This window comes from Ambystoma mexicanum, chromosome 10 (assembly GCF_040938575.1).
Source record: "Ambystoma mexicanum isolate Mex_15411 chromosome 10, UKY_AmexF1_1, whole genome shotgun sequence".
NCBI lineage: Eukaryota > Metazoa > Chordata > Amphibia > Caudata > Ambystomatidae > Ambystoma > Ambystoma mexicanum.
The window spans coordinates 740,602,122-740,624,666 of record NC_090932.1 but is presented as its reverse complement, the minus strand read 5'-3'; the positions used below and the strand labels follow the sequence as shown (position 1 = coordinate 740,624,666).

The following is a 22,545-nucleotide window of genomic DNA, read 5'->3' as shown; positions in this document are numbered from 1 at the left end:
GGGATTCACTTCCTTAACTTCACAATCATCTATCGGTCAAAGACTTTTGACTGTACCGAGGATTTTACAAGACCCCTGTATGACCACTTTGATTCCCTTTTTAACTTTTCCCAAGGACTTCTGGTTATGGTAGTTTCAACAATCGGGTACTCGCCCAAAGTTTCCTGCGTGAGTACCCACGTTTTGCCGGATTACTCTGTTGCTGGTTTCCCCTCTTTTCATCAATAGCTCTTTATCCCTTTCACAGTTCAAATTAGCCGTTTGCTATTTTTCATTCAACACTGGTCGGTTTCTCATCGACTCCCCCTCAACTCACTGGCTGTGATGATCTGCTTGGCTTTCTTTCTCATTGGAGTCAAGGTTGGTACCACAGAGACAAGCGTCTCTCCCTGGCTTGGTAATCAGCGGAGGAGGGTCTTGTGCACCGTTAACTGGTTAACTGGCTATTGTTCGCAGCCTTACGATTCCTTCTGCAGAGGTTTCACGGACCTTGCCCGGAAAGGGCAATGTCGCTTCTCCCCTTGTCACCCACTCGGTATACCTTGTCTTTCTCCTCCTCTTAAACTGCTGTACTGAGTTAGCTCTCGCGTCGTGCAGTCTGCCTTGCTCGTCCTGTGCTCTCGTGCTCCACCTTTTATCCCTGTGGGGAATGGAAAGGGCGTCAAGTGTGTGTGATTCTGGTCAATTGCCTGACTTTGCCTGGCCCTTCTGTTAGGTAAGAATTGGTGCAGTCACATTGTGTGAGACTACACAAGATTGATCTGCTTGTTATTAGGTAACCCACCTTTTGATATAGGTCTGTACTACACAAGTTGGTAGTGTGACTGAGCAGCCAGGCCTATCTCAAGAGGGGTAAATGTGAGCTGTAGAGCTGTACAGATGAAATCCATCAATACAAGTAACCAAGTAACACTTACATTTACATTTACACTGACACTTACACGTACATTTCTTTACTTATACGTTTTAGTTAAGCATTCTTTAAAAAGGCAATTGTTTGTAACAGTCAAGCAAACTTTGGAATCCCTTTACAAAATCAATTGAGTTGGTGGATACTCTTTGGATATGCTAACACATTTCTCCTACACCCTGAAGTGACTTCAGTAAGGATAGTATTGCATTTATCATAAACACCAATATACTTTTCAGACTCTGGATTTCAGAAAGGAAGGGTTCATGAAATAGAAAGGTTAGAACATACATTATTATAACAGGAAGACAGTTTGAATCTTTTAATGCAGTCTAGGTAAGCCATTCCTAGCAGTAAAAAGGGTTCAACAAATTACAACCTCTGAAGGGACAAGCAATGCCAAAGTCAATAGATTAGAAGGGTGCCTTTTGGGAGCCAGGATAGCCAAAGTCAATTTGACAAAGTATATAGTTCTGATGCACTTCTTGGGTAAAGTATTTCACAAAGTCAGATAGTTCCAGAAAATCACTGAAAGAACACAAGCTGTTAAACTTGTGCAAGGGGAGTTGAGATCAACTCAGAACGTTAAGCAAGTGCCCTTCTCAGGTGAGAAAGCATTACTTAAGGCAAGAAGGTAAGTTTCCCATGCCCAAAAAAGTACCTCTGGTTATAATGAAAAGTGGTCCAGCTGGATTCCGTCTTCCTACAGCCAAGCAGACCCTTGTTCCTGAGCCTCAGTTGTGTGGAGAAGAGGGAGGACATCTGGCGGGCTCCTGCGGCAGTTCACGGAAAGGACTTCGGCAGCTACGGGTTCTCTTCGATTCAGCGCCACTTCGCGGTTTAAGTGCCTTGCAAACAGCACTGATGCAGATCGAATATCTCCAGTTGGACTTTCCTTGCTCCCTCGGTCCTGGACTCTGGTGAGGGGACTCTGGATCGGGATTTCCTGCTGTCGTGTCCAGTGTCGTTAGGAGGCTCCTGGAGCTTTTGGCCCGATTTGTTCAGCAGACGATGTTGCACTCCATTTTGGACACTCGACCCCTAGCTTTGGGCTTCTACAAGACTGGATAGGCACAGCAAGTCGCGGATTGCACCAAAGTGAAGTTCATCACAGGTTAGTTGGTTCCACCAGCACAAGGGGAGAAGTCGTTCCGTCCGAAGCTTCTCTGTTGAGGTGATAAAGGAAGTCAGCACAGCAGCAGGCCTTCACCAGGCAATTCAAAGTCCCGGAGATTGCAGCAGGCTTCTCTTCACAATTTCTTCATTGGATGTTTCTTCCAGTGGTCGACTCTGCCTGTAGTCCCAAGAACCCTGCCTTTTAAGCTTGTTCTCATTCATTTACAGTCCTAGTCTGTCATGCACACAGCAGGGTGGCTGTCCTTCCCGGACAGCCAGCCAGCCAGACAGGACTGGTTGCGATTAGGCACACCTAGAGACAAAGGACAGGAGAGTTTCGAGACACTCCCTCACTTCCTGTCCTTCCAGACACACTGGAGCCAGGGGCGGGCTTCAGGGCTAAAGCCCGTCAAAGGCAAAACACACAAAGGGCTCAAACCTCTCTCAACGTACAGAGTAAAAGCCAAGAAAGACCTCACAAACAGAAAATGGCAAAAAAAGAAGATGGGGTCATTTTGACAAAATGGTCACCCATGGGTGCTGTACTGCAGCTGAGGGTCCAGCCTGCGGTAAAAAGCACACTGGTAGTAAAAAGTAAACCACTGCCACCAGCCATTTAAAGTAGTGAGGGTAGCAAAAAATGTTACATGAGAAAGTAGGATAAGGGGCTACTAAGTTACCCCCTAGCACTCCACATAAGATGGTGTGTGCTGGACCTACAAAAGGAAAAAGGTAAGTAAGATCAATTTCACCTTACTATTCTTGGGAACAGTAGTTCACCCAAGAAAAGGTATTTAAACCTTAAGAGAAATCCAAAGGACTTCTCAGTGACACTACACTGAGGGTGCTGTGTGTCACTATACAAAAAGCAGATGCCTATGGAGTTTGTCAGACTCCAAAAATAGTGAAAACATAAAATCCTAATCAGGGAAAAACACAAGAGAGAGTGAGAAAAAGCTCCCACTCACTCTGGAGTTAAAATAACAAAAATCATAAATCCAGCAAAAGAGCTGGGGGTCTCTAAGGTGGGAGAAAATGAGCACAGAAATGAACATTCTCCCTAATACCTTGTATTGGGACATGTCAGGTAAACAGCGCTGGTATTAGTCTGTTGTCTTTCGTGTTGTGCGAAAGTGTTCGTGTCAGAAAGGGGGGGCAGTGTTTTCGAATGCCCTACGTGGTAGGATGTGGAAAAGGTATTGAAAGAAAGGGGTTACCGCATCTCACCTGTCAGTGTCCCACTCTCACTCCCCAAGCACCCCCCATTCAGGTGATCCTCCCTCACTGGCCCACCCCCAGGAACTGGATCCAATATCATTGGCCGTGTTCTGGCCAACTGGATGACAGATCCCTGGGGACTAGCTAGGGAGACACCTTCAGGTTTTTCACAGACCCTACCACAATGGAGACCCGAGTTCTATGGAAGGCAAACCTGAGGAAACTAATCAGCCACACAGGAACTCAACCTTTAGACTGGGGGTTACCTTCCACCTTTTAAAACCCCAAGCCATTTTCCCCGACCGGAAAACAATAGAGGGAAATGATTATTACCTTTGATGCCCCCACCACTATCTGATACCAGGGAGAGATAAAATTGTGGTCGCTCTAGACTTACGGATGAGTCAGTCTACCATTTCAGCCATCTATGTGGTACCTCATAGAGAACTGGGTGTTGAGATATTTCCAATTCTTGTCATGAACTACAGAACACGCCCCTTTTGGACTTCCTGGTCCTTGTCTCAACGGGGCTTACACTCCCTTGTACTTCCAACATGGCCGTCCACTGTGAAACACCTTCCTCGCTCTACACCTTGGACATAGCGTGTTCTATTAATAGACCACGCCTCCCGCGGCTCTGCGCGTCTCAATGCTATTGCGAAGTAGCGACCAGACGTGTGCTCCATAGCTCACAGTATTGTTTTCCTTGCTTCTTCCAGCCATCCCCATTCCTAGTCCCTTTCCTTCCTTTCTTGATTCCTGAACTCGTGGGCTAGTAGCGCACTGTGTAAATTTCCCGGATTCCTGAATCCTTGCATCCCGGAACTTTGAACGCACGCTGGAGTCGGAAGAGACTCGTGCAGCCTTATTCAAGACTCGATCAGTCCGCAAGAAGGCATCGATCAAGAAATCCAGCAAAGATCGAACTCAGGTGAGAAGGGGGAACTCCTTGACAGTTTGAGACGGCAACCGATCGAACTCGATATGGACATGGAAGCGGCTGTCCAGGACCTGATGCGTGGCATGCAAGAGCTATCAACCGAGGTGCAGAATCTAAAGGCGGAAAACCCCGCTCTCAAACAATTAGTTCTATCCTGTGATTCTGCCACAAAAGAAAGTGTGTTGCTGGGCGGCATAGTGGACAAATACGATGGGTCGGCAAAAACCCTTCGCGGATTCCTGGATTCATGTTTGGTCCACTTTACTTTTAAGCCCTACTACTTTTCAACTCCCTGGGCTAAGGTGGGGTTCATAATTTCCCACCTTTCAGGAAAGGCCTTAACCTGGGCTATGCCCCTTGTTAATTCCGGCGATGCTCTCCTAGATGACTATGATGGCTTCATACAAGCCCTTAAGACCATGTTTGACCATCCTGAGCAGGTCTATAGTGCCCAGGAACACATGTTAGACTTTCAGCAAGGATCCCAGGATATGCTTACCTATGTTATCCGATTCAAGCAATTAGTCAAGGAAGCTGATTGGTCCCCTGAGGCGAGTTTTACCCTTTTCAGGAGAGGACTGAATGAGGAGATTAAGGATGAGTTGGCCAGAGTGGCTCGCCCAAACTCATTCCAGGCACTAATGGACCTTGCCATGCAAATAGATTTCCGTATCCAGGAAAGGAAGGCAGAGAAGAAGAAATCCAGAGGTAATCCTCCGAAGCTGTCCTTTGAGAGTACCACCAAGACGGACACAAACCCAGGCTCAGTCTTTGAACCAGAACCCATGCAGATAGGAGCCTTCTGTGGACATATATCCCAGCAAGAAAGAAAGAGAAGGATTCATACGGGGTTGTGCATGTATTGTGCCTCAGACAAACACTTGGTTTAGGGAGTGTTAGGGAGTGTCCTCTAGCCCCTCCTCGGCGTTCGGGAAACGCCAGCTCCCGATCCTAGATGGAGCAGAGCTTCGGGAGAGAGATGTTTGCTCCACATCAATTCCATCCTTGAACTCTCCTGGACAAAACAATTTGGTGATACTACAGGCCTTCCTGTCGCCCTCCAAGAATAAGACCTATCCCATTCTGGCCTTGGTAGACTGCGGAGCTATGGGAATTTTCATTGATCAAGACTGGGTTGTTAGTCATCATATTCCGTACGAGACATGAAGCACCATGCAGCCGGTGGAAGCAATCGACGGAAGACCCCTCACTTCAGGACCCATAAGCCTGCAGACAAAAGAGATCCAGCTTTCCATAAACCATCACCAAGAGCGGATTAAATTTGACATCATTAAGTCAGCTCATTACCCCATGGTATTGGGTATGCCCTGGTTACAGAAGCACAATCCGTATATCAATTGGACAACAGGATCACTATTCCTAGACTCAGAGTTTTGTATGTCCCACTGTCTATTCCTGGATCCCTCCTCGACACCCCCTAAAGAACCACTAAGAGACCAGCAAACACCACTCATGGTTTCCAATATCATACAAGTCCCAGAGGCCTATCAGGGATATGCTGATGTATTTTCAACTGCCATAGTCCAGGCTTTACCCCCTCACAGACCTGAAGACTGTGCCATAGATACAGATCCCTCAGCAGTGATTCCCTTCGGCAGAATGTTCATCCTTTCCGAACCAGAGAAGAAGGCCCTCCGAGAATACCTGGATACCAACCTAGAAAACGGCACCATAAGACCCTCAAAATCTCCAGCGGGTGCTTTGTTGTTCTTTGTTCCCAAGAAGGACACCAAGGAACTCAGACCTTGCCTCGACTATCGTGGCTTAAATCAATGCACCCTCAAATATCGGTACCCACTGCCCCTGATCTCGGATATCCTGGAAGCTGTGAGAGGCGCTGTAATATTCACGAAGTTGGATCTCCGGGGTGCCTATCATTTGATCCGTGTCCGGGAAGGAGACGAATGGAAAACAGCCTTTAGAACACCCTTTGGTCACTATGAATATCTAGTCATGCCCTTTGGACTAGCTAATGCCCCCGCAGTTTTTCAACGTTTTATGGATAGGGTGTTTTCTGATATGTTATTCCTCTTCATCATTGTCTATCTGGATGACATATTGATCTTTTCCAAGGATCCTCTAAAGCATGAAGAAGATGTAAAGTCAGTATTACAACGACTCCGTGAACACAAACTTTTAGCCAAACCGCAAAATGCTTGTTTCACGTTACTTCTGTTCACTACCTAGGATTCATCCTTAGCCAGAAGGAATTGGTATGGGCCCTTCAAAGGTAAAGGCCATACTGGCATAGCCCGCTCCCACGTCCATGAAACAAGTTCAATCCTTCCTGGGGCTTGCCAACTTCTACCGGAAGTTAATTTCTACCTTTTCCGAGATCGCTCAGCCGATCGTTGCCCTCTTGAAGAAAGACACCCCCTTTATCTGGTCTACACCGCAAGATAAGGCATTCCAACGTTTAAAGACAGAGTTCACGCAAGCCCCCATCTTGGCCCAACCGGACATAAATCGGCCATTCCTAGTGGAAACGGATGCCTCTAACTATGCCAGAGGAGCAGTCTTGAAGCAGGAACTTGAGGATAAACTGGAACACCCCATTGCTTACCTCTCACAAACCCTGACTCCCAGTGAGACACACTACTCCGTCCTGGAAAAGGAACTGTTAGCCATCCGCCAAGCCTTCACTGAATGGCGACATCTACTTCTGGGTGATAGATATCCAGTTAAGGTCCGCACGGACTATCGGAATCTTCAAATTCTACAGTCGTTGGAGTGCAGGAACAGTCGTCAGGCGCGTTGGGCTTACTTCTTTGCCCAGTACCAATACCAAATCACTCATGTTCCCGGATCACAAAGCATGATTGCTCATGCCTTAGCTCGACGTCCTGACTATGTAACTACTGAAGACAAGGCCTATCCTAAGATGTTTCCCCACACGATCTTTGTAGCTCAAGCAGTCAACCTCCTGGAAGAAATTCAAGTGCAAACCCAATCCTCTGACCTCTGGAAGGATATTTCAAGGAAGAATCCATGGAACCTAAGAGTTAAGGAAGGATATTTATTCAAGGACAATGCACTGGTCATTCCTACACCGAAATTACAACAAAGAATAATAAACCTCTGTCATGATACCCTTCACTCCGGACATCGTGGCATAACCAACACCCTCCGTCTCATACAAAGACAGTTTTGGTGGCCTGGAATGAAGTCCAACGTACAGCAGTACATCAAAGCTTGAACTATCTGCAGTCAAAATAAACATGATAACAAGAGACCGGCGGGTCTTCTACTGCAAACTGCACTGCCAACAAGGCCATGGGAATTCATTGCTACAGACTTCATTGTGGAATTACCACCTTCCCGAGGATACACGACCATCATGGTTACCATAGACTTGTTCACTCATATGGCTCATTTTACATCCCCATGTAAGCTGCCATCCTCGTCCGAGCTTGCTGGAATCTTCCTGGAACACATATTCCGTTTCCATGGACTTCCTTCCAAGATCATATCTGATCGAGGATCTCAATACGTCTCTCAATTCTGGAAACATCTCTGTCGCATTTTGGGAATCCAACGCACTCTCTCTTCTGGTTATCATCCCCAAACCAATGGGGCCACAGAACGTGCTAATCAGACCCTGGAGCAGTATCTTTGATGTTTCGCCACCAAGGTTCAGGATGACTGGCCGCTCCCGATACCCATGGCTGAATTTGCCTACAACAATTCTGATCATTCAGCACTTAAGACCAGTCCCTTTTATTCTAGCCAAGGTTTCCATCCATCAGTTCTACCCTCTGTTCTCCCTCATCCTACACCAGTTCCTACTGTCGACTCCTGGATAGAAACCCTCATCAAAGTACACCAAGAAGCCAAAGAAAACTTAGAGAGGGCCAGAACACAGACTAAGAGGTATGCAGATTCCAAAAGAAGATCGGATCCTTCTTATGCAATCGGTGATCAAGTCTGGTTGTCCTCGAAATTACTACCCCGACATCTACGGCCAAACAAGCTGGCCCCTCGGTACTATGGTCCATTTCCCATCAAGGAAATTATCAATCCAGTTTCATACCGGATCAGACTACCAGACTCCTGGAAGAAAATGCACCCAGTATTTCACACATCCTTATTAAAACCCTACACCCAATCCACCCAGAAATCCTGCCGACTTCCTCCTCTGCTGGTCGACAACCAATTGGAATATGAAGTATCCCGAATATGTGACTCCAGGTATAAATGGGGTCAGCTTCAATACCTGGTTGAATGGAAAGGATATCCTCCTAGTGAAAGAACCTGGGAACCACTTTCTAATCTCAAGGCCCCTCGACTGCTCAGAAGATTTCACCTTATACACCCGGGCAAACCCGTAGGAACGGGTCTTCGGAGGAGGCATGCTGTCATGAACTACAGAACACGGCCCTTTTGGACTTCCTGGTCCTTGTCTCAACGGGGCTTACACTCCCTTGTACTTCCAACATGGCCGTCCACTGTGAAACACCTTCCTCGCTCTACACCTTGGACGTAGTGTGTTCTATTAATAGACCACGCCTCCCACGGCTCTGTGCGTCTCAATGCTATTGCGAAGTAGCGACCAGACGTGTGCTCCGTAGCTCGCGGTATTGTTTTCCTTGCTTCTTCCAGCCAACCCCATTCATAGTCCCTTTCCTTCCTTTCTTGATTCCTGGACTCGTGTGCTAGTAGCGCACTCTGTAAATTTCCCGGATTCCTGGATCCTTGCATCCCAGAACTTTGAACGCACGCTGGAGTCGGAAGAGACTCATGCAGCCTTATTCAAGACTCGATCAGTCCGCAAGAAGGCATCGATCAGGAAATCCAGCAAAGATCGAACTCAGGTGAGAAGGGGGGAACTCCTTGACAATTCTATCTGGTGGAGATGAGCTGAAATTCCTTATCCTTCATTTTTCTCATACTCCCAGAGATATTCATCGAGGGGATATACTGAGGACCCTCATATATGACATAGCCTCTAAAAGAACCCCTAAAAAACCAGGTTGGTTGATAAGTCTCTCATAGACCATCCCTTCCTCTCACCTGAAGGCCCAAATCCTGTAACACAGGAATTGAAAGCCTTTATAGATCATCATCTCCCTTGACAGCAGAAGTACAAAAATCTTTCGCTAGAGAATTTACTCGCAAATTCATTCCAGGGTAGAAGAAAAGAGGTACAGGATACATCAAATTCCCACATTTTAACGACAGAGGAAGAGGGAAAATTTAGAGATGGAACACCTAGGGAACCCGAGCTGAGGAAAATACCTAAAGAAATATATGAGATCTTGGGGGAAATACCATCTTGTGAAGCATCAGGAGGAAGTCTTCTATCCCTTCTATCGAGAATGAAATCCAGGAACCCCATCCTTACTGCTCAGAGGGGAAAATAGAGGGCGGATAAACAAGAGAAGAGCAAAAACTAGAGAACCATAACACCCTGGATTTTTTTTTCGCCCCCTGAATAAGAACAGGAGAGGGTCAACATCTACCATACCTCTAGATGAATCAGAAACATCCCAAATAGACAGTGCTTATTTTGTGTAGAGTGCGGCCATTTTACAGAGGTTTGCCCTGAAGGGATAGAGTAGGAATTGATGGAAAATCAAGCGGGAGAAAGAAAGATCGAGAGGGAAAGGGAAATAAGAGAACTTTGTAAAACATCCCCCACGCAAACCCTGTAAAAGTTGGCAAGAGTGAACCCGGCAGAGGGAGGCCAACAAAAAGGGGCAAAGCCTGAAGAACTGTTTAAAAAGACATTACGATTCGTGAATGCAAGGAGTATTGTAAGACCAGGGGAAGTGGATTGTCCCAGTTGGCAATTGGATCCAAGCTCGGCAGAGGGAGATCCCGAAAGAAAGGCCTGAGCCCGATTGAGGGAGGCCTAGGGGTCTGAGCCCGACCGAGAGAGATACAGGGGTGGAAAGTCATCCCCCAAAGTCCATTTGGAAAATAAGTTTTTGTTTGTTTGTTTTGTTGAATACATCAGGCCCTCGAAGGCAAGAGACTTTTTATTGAAAGGAGACTTAACCATCGAAGAACATGATAGTTTGTGCGAAAGCTCAAGTGTGTGCTGTGCTCAGGAGGTCCACCTTGTCCCGTGCTCAAAACGTGGGGAAGGGAGACCCCTGGCAATCACATCCTGACTTATTATTTGTGAACACTTCTTTTTTTATTGAAAACCCTATCCCACACTCTTTCTGTAATTAGTTGTAAGGATTTGTCAATAGGTTTTTTTAGTATAGGCCGTTTACTTTGACAAGACGCCACAAGGACTGCCTTATTTTTCATTTCATGGTTGAAGCTTGCTCCCATCTTAAATTTAGGTTTAGGTTGGGCGTTTTTCCACCCTATATTTACAGTTTAATAAACACCCTTTAACTGTGTTCACTTGTGTCTGTCTTTACTGTTGCCACCGTGAGTTCCTTACAGTAGGTAAGGGGCAACAGACAACACACATAATTGGTAGAAATACAGCCTGTTAGCGCTCTCGTACTAGGCTAGAGGACAGTGAGAAATAAAAAGCAGGGTCGCAACATGCGTTGCACTTTGAGGGTTTCAAGTAACAAGGTTTGGCTTGAGACAAGACAATCACAAGGTTCTTGTCCATGCATGTATGCAGAACACATTCTTCCTTGTCCCTTCCCAGCTCTACACTACTCTTCTGTCTTCTATAAGTTAGTAGGGAGCATGGATGAGTTGCTTTTAAAACTGTGGTGGCCAACCGCTTTACGCTTTTTTACTTAAGATAACCAGTTTTAGTTAGGCAGGGCACGGGCACTTTGCCTCCTATTACTTTTGACAGATTCGATACTTTAAATCCAACTACAGACGTTTTGATCCGTTTCAGACAATACGACAAATGACATCACAATACATTGATGCTGTTACCTGTATTCAACCCAAGATTTACTGATCAGCTCTTGCTTCCCCGTCAGCTCTGTTCACCCGTCCTGAAGTCTCAGGACACTCCGGCCAGTTCTGCCGTCTGACGAAATCATCCTTGTTGGGTCACGGGAAGTGCGCCCGGCGGGCCCTCTCGTGAGGTCGCAGAGCAGCGGGTATCCAACCTCTAAGGCACCAGATTTTAGTGGAAAATAAAGACTACTTGATTCCAGTAGAATGATGAACACTTCATTAGTCAAAGCAGTAAGCAAAACAAATGACTAATGCAGCATGAGACTTCGGCGCAAGCAAACTGCCCTCCTCAGTCCAGTTATCTTATACTTCCTGGATTACATGGGTGGCAATGGAAGGGGGTGGCCTTAGTCTTTAGCAAGGTCACACCTTGCACTTTCTTGCTGACTGACACAAAGCCCTTCTTGTAAATTGTTTTGATGCCAGCTGCATTTGACAGCGCTCTTTAGTGTTATCAGTAAGCTGCACGTTTCTCCTTTCTCCCAGATAACTATACTCCCTAATGCTTCACATCTCACCTCAAAGTAGGCGAGAGGCCTTGTAATATGACAACATCCACAAGCTAAAGCCGCACCAGATGAAAAGGCGAGAGCACAAAACACGCATAGCTTTGTCAAAACGGATACATGTTAGAAGCATGAACAGTGAAGGCGAGCATTCTATAATAATGGGTGTGGCGCTGCTTGAGCAGTGACATGCGCAGTGAGGTTTCAGTACATTGTGTTGTGTGTCTAGTAGCCGTGGTTCCACATGGCCTGAGACAAGCAGAATATACTGTTATACAATGGTGGCGTACTTATGTGGGTATGCGTTATTCAATTAATTTCCCTCATAGTCTTCTAGACTGCTTCTGAAACAACAACGCTCCCAAGAATCTCCCTTCTTTCCAACACTCCCCCTTTCTATGTTCAAGTGTCCTTGGGCAGATTACATCTCAGTGTTATTTTTATTCAAGATCACATAACATTAGTCCACTCAGAGAGAAAAATATATATCTTCTGCAAGGGCAGCCATGTATTCAAGGTGACAAGATGAAACAGACTAATTTGAAGATAGAAAATATAATTGTCTCACTAGAATTCTCAATATCACGGTTTTAGATGCAAGAGCCCAATGTCTGGAAAGGATCAAAGAAACATTTGATGCCCATGGTCTTTTACATTTCAAAGTAAGTTAATAAATAACCCTACAGCAGTATTTCCTCGGTAAGTAACATCCACTGATACGTAAATGCCCTGTTTAGAGGAAAATGATTGTTATTATCGGCTCATTAACAGTTTGAAAACATAGCAACCGGCACCATATGTTATTTATTGCAGCCGCGCCTCAGCCCTTATGAAATTCCACAGTGAATCAGGTTATATACCATTACCTTCAGACTCAATATCCAGATCTTTATCCAAGCCAACAAAAATGTCAAAACATTGATTGTAACCGATTAGATCTTGTTTAAATAAAAGTTATGGTGTTAATGCTGTGTGTCGTTGTCCTCTAGGATAAGCATAGACACATTGGGAGGAAAGTACTGCGATAACACAGGCAACAGAGTGAGGACATGGAAATGGGAAACTCATTTGGCTTTGGAGACCCACGCTTCATTTAAACCAATTTTTATATCGTTGAACCACAACATCGGCGTCAGGATATTTGGGCAAGACAGAATTATCATCTCCTTTCTCGCAATGGGAAAACAAGCAAAGTTCAGTGTTGGAGTTAAACTACAGGTATGCTATATATACAAAAAGCTTTAGGAACAATGGTGTTTTTGTTTTCTGTTGTAGACTGACCAAGTTCCAATGCATTGGTATTTACCATAATCAAATGGCATTGCTCACTGTTGAAGGTATTATCGCTTGGATATTGATAACACCCAAATCGTAGCTCTGACAAACTGGTGAGGCACATGCACATGAGAAGCATAAATTAACAAACCGGAATGCCCACACCAGTAGGGCAAATGGCCATCAAGCTCTTTTTTGTCACCCCATTCTTTCCCTGGGACTGGCTTTGTCTATCCTACTTTCCCATGTTTGTGTCTTTGTTTCGCTCTCTCTCCATGCTTTGGTCTGTGCTTTCCTCTACTCTCTTTCCTACACCACTTTCTTTCTTGTGCTCCATTAGCCTATTCACCCTTTTGCACTTTGCTTCATACCCTCTCTCTCCACACCTCCAACTGGTGATAGCTCTGTCCACAGCCCAGTGTTAGAAATCGGGATCATGATGCTAGTAAGCCACTAGGTTTCTTGTGCATGTATGTTTAGTTCATGTGAACATTAAGAAACACGTACTGAATAATGAGACCTGAACATGCTATTCTATTTAGCCCTTACGCCGAAAAGTAACAGCTCTGCACTTTGCACTCACCCTTCACATCCTCGTGCCCCCTTAGTTATACTCTGTTCCCCTTCAACAGCATCTTCGGTCATTCTCTGCATACCCACAGACGCTTCCTGTAAGGCAGCAGCCATGCCCTGCAGACCCTATGCCATTCCTTGCATGCCTTCAGCCATGCCCTTCATTCCCTTAGCCATGCCTTAAACGGCTATGCACTCTCACGTGTCCCATGTACACCCTCAGCTGGGCTTGGCCTTGCCCTTAGTAATCTGTTTTGACAGTGAAGAAGATATCTACATTTGAAGGAGGGAACAGGCCTGGACATGGATGTAAACTGGACACACACTAGAGGTCCTGCGTGGGAGAAGACCAGTAGCAGGAGACAATGTGCCTCAGGACCTGTGCAGGAGGGTCACAATAAGAAAAGCCACCCTTATTTGCCTGACAGTAGGCGTTTATAGCCTACTTGCCAGAACATCTCCCCGTACACACAGAAATAATCAAGGCAGCATGGTACTGAATGGTGATCAGTACACAACCACATATATTCTGACCTGAGTCTACCAAAGCAGTGTCTTCCATTATGTACCTGCAAAGTAATCAGGACAAGATGGCTGTGCGTCTGCATTCAGCAACTACGCAGAGAGCACCTCCAGTCATAAAGGATTCTTAGCCTTCGGTGCTACTGATCATTTCAAATTCGAACACCGTACCCTCTTTGAATGAGGAAAAACAAGAGAATCCATTAAAACGAATTCAGCATTCTATCCTGTGCCTGCTTTGTGTTCTGACTCTCATTGCTTTAGAAAAACCGTTATGAGGGCTAATAACAGTATTGATTGCCGCTATTCTAAACCCTTTGAGGCAATGTAAACATTCAAATCTAGTGCTATTTTGCCTGTAAGGTGTATGCTACATACAGAAGTGCTTTCATTTAACTTAAAGGTCAACATGCTAAACTTCCACTGAAGCCTGCTACCTACGACTGGGGCTCTAAAGATTCCTGTACCTCATGCCCTCTGTATTTCAGTCATACTAGCATGGCTCAATATTAAAGCTGCAACAACCTTCCCCTCGCCGAATTTGCGTGTTGAGCCAAATCCCTTATTCAGAGACCCACAGACTTGCAAGTTTTATTTATTTAGATTTTTAAAGCACTTTCGGAAAATCACAGTATTCATTTAAGTTGTTTTACAAAATGGCCAGCATGAAGTACACATTCCATTCAAGAAGAGGCAAGAAGTTGAGCTTTGAAAGGAGAATAAAAGGGTGAAAGAGTGGAAGGAGAGCATAAAGAAAAAAATAGGGCATGCTAAAGTGTTTGGCAAGATCATGGGTGCAGTTGAAAACAATGCAAGAGAAATTAAAGTTGAGATGCGAGGGAAAAGAGAGTCAATAAAGTGCAGCTAAAGACAGAGAGCTTGGAGAGTGCTGGGGGAGTAAGCGAAGCAAGCAAACAGCAGAACTATAAATAGGAAATGGGAAAGTGCACGGACAGGAAGTCCCTCACAAGAGAAGAACAACAGTCCACACAGGAAAATACCAAGGTACGAATAAGAGTTTTAGCAGCAGTGAAAGTAAGAAAAGGCTGGATTCTGTGAATGTTGTAAATCCTCAGGCCTTGCAAATTCTTAAAAATCTGACTAGTCCTGCAGAGCAAGTTTCTTAGTTTACAAACTCGATCTAAGAGGCTGCACTCGCTCCATGGTGACAGATGACAACATATTTACCAGTACGTTTTGAAAAATGGTTTATAACACCATAAGCACACTTCATATTTGGTGCAATTCTGCCACACAAAGTAAATGTATGTACAGTGATATGTGAATTAACCATTTACTGCAAACAATGTTTGTTTGCAGTATGTGTAAAATAAAATGGTCAAACATCCCCACACTCTCCAGAAAAGTCGAGTACCATGCAAATAGAACTCGTCCTTCATAAAATCACCTACCCCTATGCGAGTGGGCTAGTGGGTTTTGGTAGCCCTGAGCTGATAGCGACAGAAATAAGCACAAGTATAAATGTGATAAGAAAAGACAGGCAATGGCACCTAATTTACAAGCAGCTATAGAAAGACAAAGATCTTCAGGGGAAAAGGAGATAGATGAAGGAAGGGGAGGCAATCATTTGAAGAAGTGGCAGGGAAAAGGATAATCTCAGTCTTAGAGGGATTAAGGGGAATAGAATGATAGAATGGAAAAGCACAAAGTGCTTAAACGAAGGCAAAAAGAGAGAGGTGAATGTAGCAGATCAGAGAAGGAAGAGAGAGAAAAAAGATCTGAGAATCATCAGCATAAAAGTGACATTGAAAGCCAATATTGAGATAGAAGAATTGGAAAGAGCAGCAGACAGATCAAGATACATTAGCAGAAAAGATTCTTCAGCGTGACAAAAAGCGGTGAGAAAGTTATTCACATGATAAGGAGCGGTTCCAGTGAAATTAGCAGGATGGAGTCAGATTGTAGAGAAGAAAGAAGAGACCTCAGGTAGGAAGATAGTTGGAAGTAGGCAGCACATTCCAGATGTTAACTGGAAACAGAAGAAGACAAATAGAACAAAACCTTTTTTGTATCCTTCCTTTTGAGAAGGATCAAAGGAAGGTTGTTAAGGATGAGGAGAATAGCGATGTCTTTAAAAGAAGATGGAAAAATACAAAACAAAAGAGAAGACCACATCCAATTAGCTTGCCTCCGAGTGTCGGACCCTGACTTTTATCACCTACATTACCTGATGACTTGCTTCTACTGCGTATCGACATTAACTAACCCCATGTCTCACGCTATTGCCTGATTGTGCTGCTCGCTATAATGCTGAACTTCCTATTCTCAGTATGCCCCACGCATTATGTTGTTTCCCACCTACCTGTAACTGCATGTTTGATGTAGCACCCCGTACCATGAGGTGAGGCTTTCCAAATTGTGCACCCAAACCTATGTCGTTCTTTACCTACCTGTAACTGCATGTTTGATGTAGCACCTCACACCATGAGGTGAGACTTTCCAAATTGTGCACCCAAACCTATGTCGCTCACCTACCTGATGTAGCACCCCGTACCATGAGATGAGGCTTTCCAAATTGTGCACCCAAACCTTTGGTGCTCTTTGCCTACCTGTAACTGCATGTTTGATGTAGCACCCCATGGTATCCAGTTATAATATTGAAAAAAAAGTAGAATGCAAAAATGTCGAAACAAATAATGTCGAAAAAAATTCTGAATGTGTTTTTTTTTTATTTGCATGGTTTTTTTGGGTTTAGGTAGTAAACATAAGCAGGGGGTTGGGGAGGGAACCCCCCTCATTAAAAAAAAAAAAACATTTGAAAAAGCATTTTTTATACATTATTTTTTTCGACATTTTTGCAGTCGACATTTTCATTATAAACTGCACCCCATACCATGAGGTGAGGCTTCCCAAACTGTGCACCCAAACCTATGTTGCTCTTTACCTACCTGTAACTGCATGTTTGATGTAGCACCCTGTACCATGAGGTGAGGCTTTCCAAATTGTGCACCCAAACCTATGTCGCTCTTTACCTACCTGTAACTGCATGTTTGATGTAGCACCCCGTACCATGAGGTGAGGCTTTCCAAGTTGTGCACCCAAACATGTATCGCGATTGGCTAACCTGTAACCTATGTACTATGCACTTACTGTAACTAGCACCCAGATGCCCCAGTTTTCGGTGCACTGAAATAAATGTCAAATACATAAATAAAGAATTGAAAAGAGAAAGATGGCCTCAAAGATGGTGAATGGATAGACACTGTTAAATGCCCTAATTCCCAATCAGTCCCAATACACCACCTAGAATAACCACTGTCCTGCAGATGAGGTGGCTGAGGTGAATCCCCTTCCGGGGAGACTGTGGATGCAGGACAATTTAAGAAGCAACTAGCAGGGGAACGCCGGGTTATTGACGATGGTAGGACCCAGACACAGTGGCAACGCCACAGCTGTTGCATGGGATTTCAGGTGGTGTGCTGTGGGGACAGATGGGGTGCTGTAGCCAGGGACACCCGCACATCTACAAGTGTTCTCAAAGGAGCTCTCCACGGCTGCAGGATGGGTTTGGAGCGCTGGAAAAAATAATCAGCAGAGCAGCATGCCACACAGAGGAACCGTAGACATTAAAGGGGCCTTATTATGAGTGTGCCGGTGAGGTACGGCACTTGTAATCTGCGAGTAATTCTGGCAGACCAAGTGGCGGTAACAGTATTACTGTTTGGTGGTACACCACCAAACTAATAATAAGGCCCAGTTGATCTGGGTAACTAGAGGCTGCTTAAGATCAGCAACGAAGGAGGATGGTACATTTCAAACGTCTGAACATATTTACTTTTGGCTGGGCTACTAGCAAAGGTGAAAGCACAAGTCCTGTGGTACTGGAACTTCCATTTACATTTCTTCTGGCTCAATACAGGTTACACAATGGCACCAGTTACTCTATCTAAATTATAAACCAACCGCAATAAGGAATAAGTCTCTTACATGTAACTAATTTTCCCCAGCATTGGTATATTTCATTGATTCACATGCTGTTGAATATTACCTCAATAGTCAGTAACATTAAGCAGTCTTGTAGAAATACATGAAACTGCTTCCACATTAGTGTTCTCTTGGGTTGAAAAAAATAAAAGGCAGTGCCTTCCTTAGCTCCACCCCTGGAGGCCATCTTCAGATTCATATAGTGCACGTAATTATGCAAAATGTTGGGGGTGAACAGACTGCCTCAATGTCCCCATTGTATTGGTTGGGCCAAGGACATTAACTATTTGTATTCTTGTGCCTGCTGTACCAGGTAGTAAGATCTAAATGGCTAAAACCATATCTGATTAACCAAGGTATTAGGAAAATGAATGATACACTTCATATTGACAATGAATCATACAGATTATTCACTTTGTGCAATTTCAACATTTTTAAAGCAAACATGGCTTATTAGATGCAATTTATGATCTAATGTACCATCAGCCTCATTATGAGTTGGCGGTGCAGTAAGAATGTGGCAGTAATACCATTACCGCTGCATTACCGCACCACTCAACTACGAGTTTGGAGGTAAGGTAGACGAAAATCATCCAACACGAAGCTGAACATAATTCCGCCACCTTATGGCCCAAAATCGTCCAATACCTCTGAAATCCCCCATGGAGTCCTGTGGACTCCATTTAATGGGACTAACACCACCTACCACAACTTCTAATCCAGCAGTTATACCGCCAGACCAAGTGGCAATAATGGTAATACAGTTTGGTCGTATCGGCAGATTTACTGCCGAGATACCACCAAACTTGTAATGAGGCCCAGTGTCTTAATGAACCTTAGATGTATTATTTAATTGTCTATGTATTGATTTTATATTTCAAATTGATAATATTAGCATCATTGTATCTCAGTATATAAAGTTTGCTTCATGCAATCTGGTGCAGATGAATTTTATCTGTATTTGCGTGGTCTATGTATTTGTTATCATGCTATGTGGTTGATGACATGAAGACAAAGTGCGGGTATTCACTTGGTCTCAAGGTGATATGCCTGTTCTATTGTTGTCTTGTCGCGTGCCTATAACTGCAACTTCTGTGTCTGGCCAAAAGTTGAAAATATTTCAAAAATTGTATAGTTATCTTGTGGCAAAGCGCCTATTAGCCAAGCTCTTCAAATTTCATCAGTGACTACCAATATATCTTCAAAATACCAATATATCTTCAGAAAGAAGAAAAAGATCTCTTTTGTCTTTTATGATCAGAATTTTTGGCACGCTGTTTTTGCAGCGAGGAAACACATCAGTATGACTATCATATCCAGCATCTAAAATACTATGGAAACAAGTGAATAGTATATCATAATTGATCAAATTCTATGAGGCACATCCTCTATACATAGTATTCTGTATATGATTTTAGGAGTTTTGGCAAATCATCAGCAAAATAGAGAGCCATTTATGCACAGTTGTAAATAAGAACGTGAATAAGGCCTGGTAAGTTTTAATATAATCTAATTTTGAAAGTATTGAAGAGTGATGAGAATCAATTCTGTTGTTAGAACCAAAAGGGTTGACTCCTTTATACTATATACTTATTTCTCTTTCTGATATGTTTATGTTAACTTATGTAACAAGATTATTTAATAAATTTGACACAAATCCTCCTGACGATACACCAGAGGGAGGTGAAACATGTGTAGAGGTGCACATAAGAGATGTACATAAGAACTAAGAGGACATTACAAAATTAAAGAATCAATATCATTCTTTTTTCATGAAGAGTTTGAAAACAAAAGTGATCAATGAGGTCAGGCGGTTGTGAGGAGAGTGCCTGAAATGCACCTACACTCCTGGTGAGGTGATAGCCACTAAAAACACGGTCTTCCATGAAACAAACTTAATTCTGGTCTTATTCACGAACTCAAAGAGGGGCCACAACAATCTGGAGAGAATGACGTTACGTTCCCATGAAGGGGCAGGCTTGCATACAGGAAGGAAAGTTTGAAACAGTCCCTTCATACATTTTATCACCAGCCTGTGCGATCACAGTGAAGGCGTCACTGAAGTGCGCATGAACAGGAAATCACAGACTTTGATGGAAGAACAAGTGAGGCCTCTGGTGGCCAAGGATATCATTCCTTGGCCACCAAGCGTATTCTTTTCAAAACACTAGAAATCACTCACAAGTGCCTCTCACTCAACGCTCCCCCGTACTTATCCGAAAGGATTACCCCACACACATCCTCCAGACCCACCAGATCTCACCTCACTAATCAGATCTATGTCCCCTCTTTCAAAAGAGCCAAAGCGGGTGGCGCCAGTTTCCAGTACTTAGCATCAGAAAATTGGAACGCCCTCACCACAGCTCTAAGAAATGAACACTCCTATACTGTCTTCAGAAAATTGCTCAAAATCAAACTGTTTAATTAAGCACTTTGCATAAAGAACTGAACTCATGTCACACCATGTCAATGTTCCACTGTAACCTTATTTGGAAAGTTCATTCCTGCTTGCAAGCCTGTAACCATGTATGTAACTAAAGAAAGTAAGAAAATAATGTAATTAAAAAGCCTTGTGTAGCAAGCACTACGATGCCCGTGGGCCGCCAGGCGCTATACAAAACCAAATAAATAAGGGTAGCAAACATTGCATGATTTGCTGTGCCTCGACAGTAAGGGCATTCACTCCATGACTGGAACACCAAACGATGAACCTCTTCCATTTATTATTATATCAAGAAACATTAGACGGAGCCTGAGCATTGGAGGGGACATCCTTGCAGTTCTGGGACATGTTGATGTGGTCAAATCCTAGGCACGTAGGAGCCAGGCTGTGAGGTTGAGCGAGGATGGGTCATGGTGGAGGACCTCATAAGCAGGTTGTGCGCCAGTGGATGCTTCATGGGCGGGGACGGCATGAGAGCTAGAAGCTCCAAGAACCAGACCGGTCTTGGCCATGGCAGCGCCACACGGACCAGTCTGCAGAGCTGCTGTTTTGCTGCGTGGAGGACTCTTGTGATGAGTGGAAATGGCAGAAAGACATATAGGGAACTTCCGTTTCATGGAAATGTGAATGTGTCTTCCATGCTGGCCTTTTGATAGAACCTGCTGGCAAACAAGTCGCATTTGGAGTTGTCCTTTGTGGTGAAGAGGTCCACAGCCAGTTTTCACCATCTTTTGAAGCTGCCTTCCACTTGGCTTTGGAGACGCTCTAGTCAGTGTCAGGAGCAGGGTTCCCTACTCAGGGACTTGGCCAAAGAGGTGTGTTTGCCCGGAAGGTGATAAAGGGGACTGTGGCAGGTCAGATGAAGGATGCGGAAATGGTGGTGACATTTCAACTGGTGATTTATTAAATGATAAGAATAATGCCTATCTTTCCCTATTGCTAAGAGGGTATTCCTTGCCTATATGAATAACTAAGGTGATTGGCAGTTGTCAAAATGTCTCCAAGTGAAAATAGTATGTTGTACAAAAACTAGTTCTACCTGACCCTACCACTATTCTAACCAACTAAATGAAGTCAGGAGAATGACTCCCTTCTCCTGACTGTCTTTCTCAAAGGGTTTCTTCTTCACTCCAAAATGTTTTAGTAGGCTATTTTTAAATAGTCGCCCATCACGTTCTGTACCAGTTCTGGTAACTCCTACAATAGGTTTTTGGGCTTACTCTATTTTCACTGGACAATATTGATTGATCGCCTTTTTCCCTTCGGTCTTATCCTTTGATCCAGGCTGCTATGCCTTTTGGATTCCTCTGACATCATTTTCTTTTGTGGGATTGGCCTTCTTGGCAGATAATGTTCCACACCTCTTGAGCCAAGTTATTTTGCATATCTTTTTGCTTATGGGCTTCACTTGACTTCACTCCATATAACTCTCTCTCTTTCTCGCTCTTGCTTTCTTTCAGTAATAGAAACATGTCCCCACTTCCCAGGGTATTTGTGCTTTCTTCTAAATGAGTTTGGTTTCAGACCTAACCGTCATTCTTCTTTCATTTGAATCTTGCTCTCTGATCTTCTCCACTGTTTACTTTTTAGGGTGTATGACATTTTCCCCTTTCCCAGGGTATTTGTGCTAAAGTCTTAATGATCTCTCTCCTTGGCGTACTCATGATTCTTTTTCTCACATTATTACCATTCCACTTTGTCACCTTTCTATTCCATATCTCATCAATTTCACTGGGATGAGTTTTTCCAGATGTATAACAATTCCCCGATGACTACCCAGTTCTCTGTTCTCCACGTTACCTATGGGTTGGGGACAGGCACTCGTTCAAGTTTTTCTCTTTGGCTCCAGTTCACTCTATCGTGAACTCTGCTGGCTTCCTGCTTTTGGTCTTCACCTTCTCTTCGACCAGGTGTGGCTGCAGGTAACTAGACACTTCGCTTTTTTCTCAGCATGGTGGTTTTGGCGTCGTGGGACAGGCACACTGCCCACCACAAAGCTTTTGTGGTCAGGCCACCACCAGGACTTAAATTCCCGTCTCCTTGGCTCACCAGTACGTGTGAACGCTGGGCCTGCAAGGTTTCGGCCTCACATTCAGACTACTTCTGAAAATTTTGGGCTTTGTGGCTCTCCTTGGCTCCACCTCTGTCAACAGTCACGCTGTCAGGTGGCTTTCCCTGCTTACACTCTCTC

At 44.3% G+C, this 22,545-nt stretch overlaps 1 protein-coding gene across 2 annotated transcripts in view; it reads left to right on the top strand.

The window, feature by feature from the left end:
* Window positions 1-22,545, top strand: part of ERICH6 (glutamate rich 6) — a 701,982-nt gene that overhangs the window by 633,247 nt on the left and 46,190 nt on the right. The window contains exon 12 of one of the 2 annotated variants that reach the window (XM_069618380.1): window positions 12,586-12,814. The exons of the other annotated variant lie outside the window; for it this stretch is intronic. Coding sequence (XP_069474481.1) covers window positions 12,586-12,814 — 229 coding nt within the window. The remainder of the gene's footprint in view (window positions 1-12,585; window positions 12,815-22,545) is intronic. 2 annotated transcript variants of the gene reach the window in all.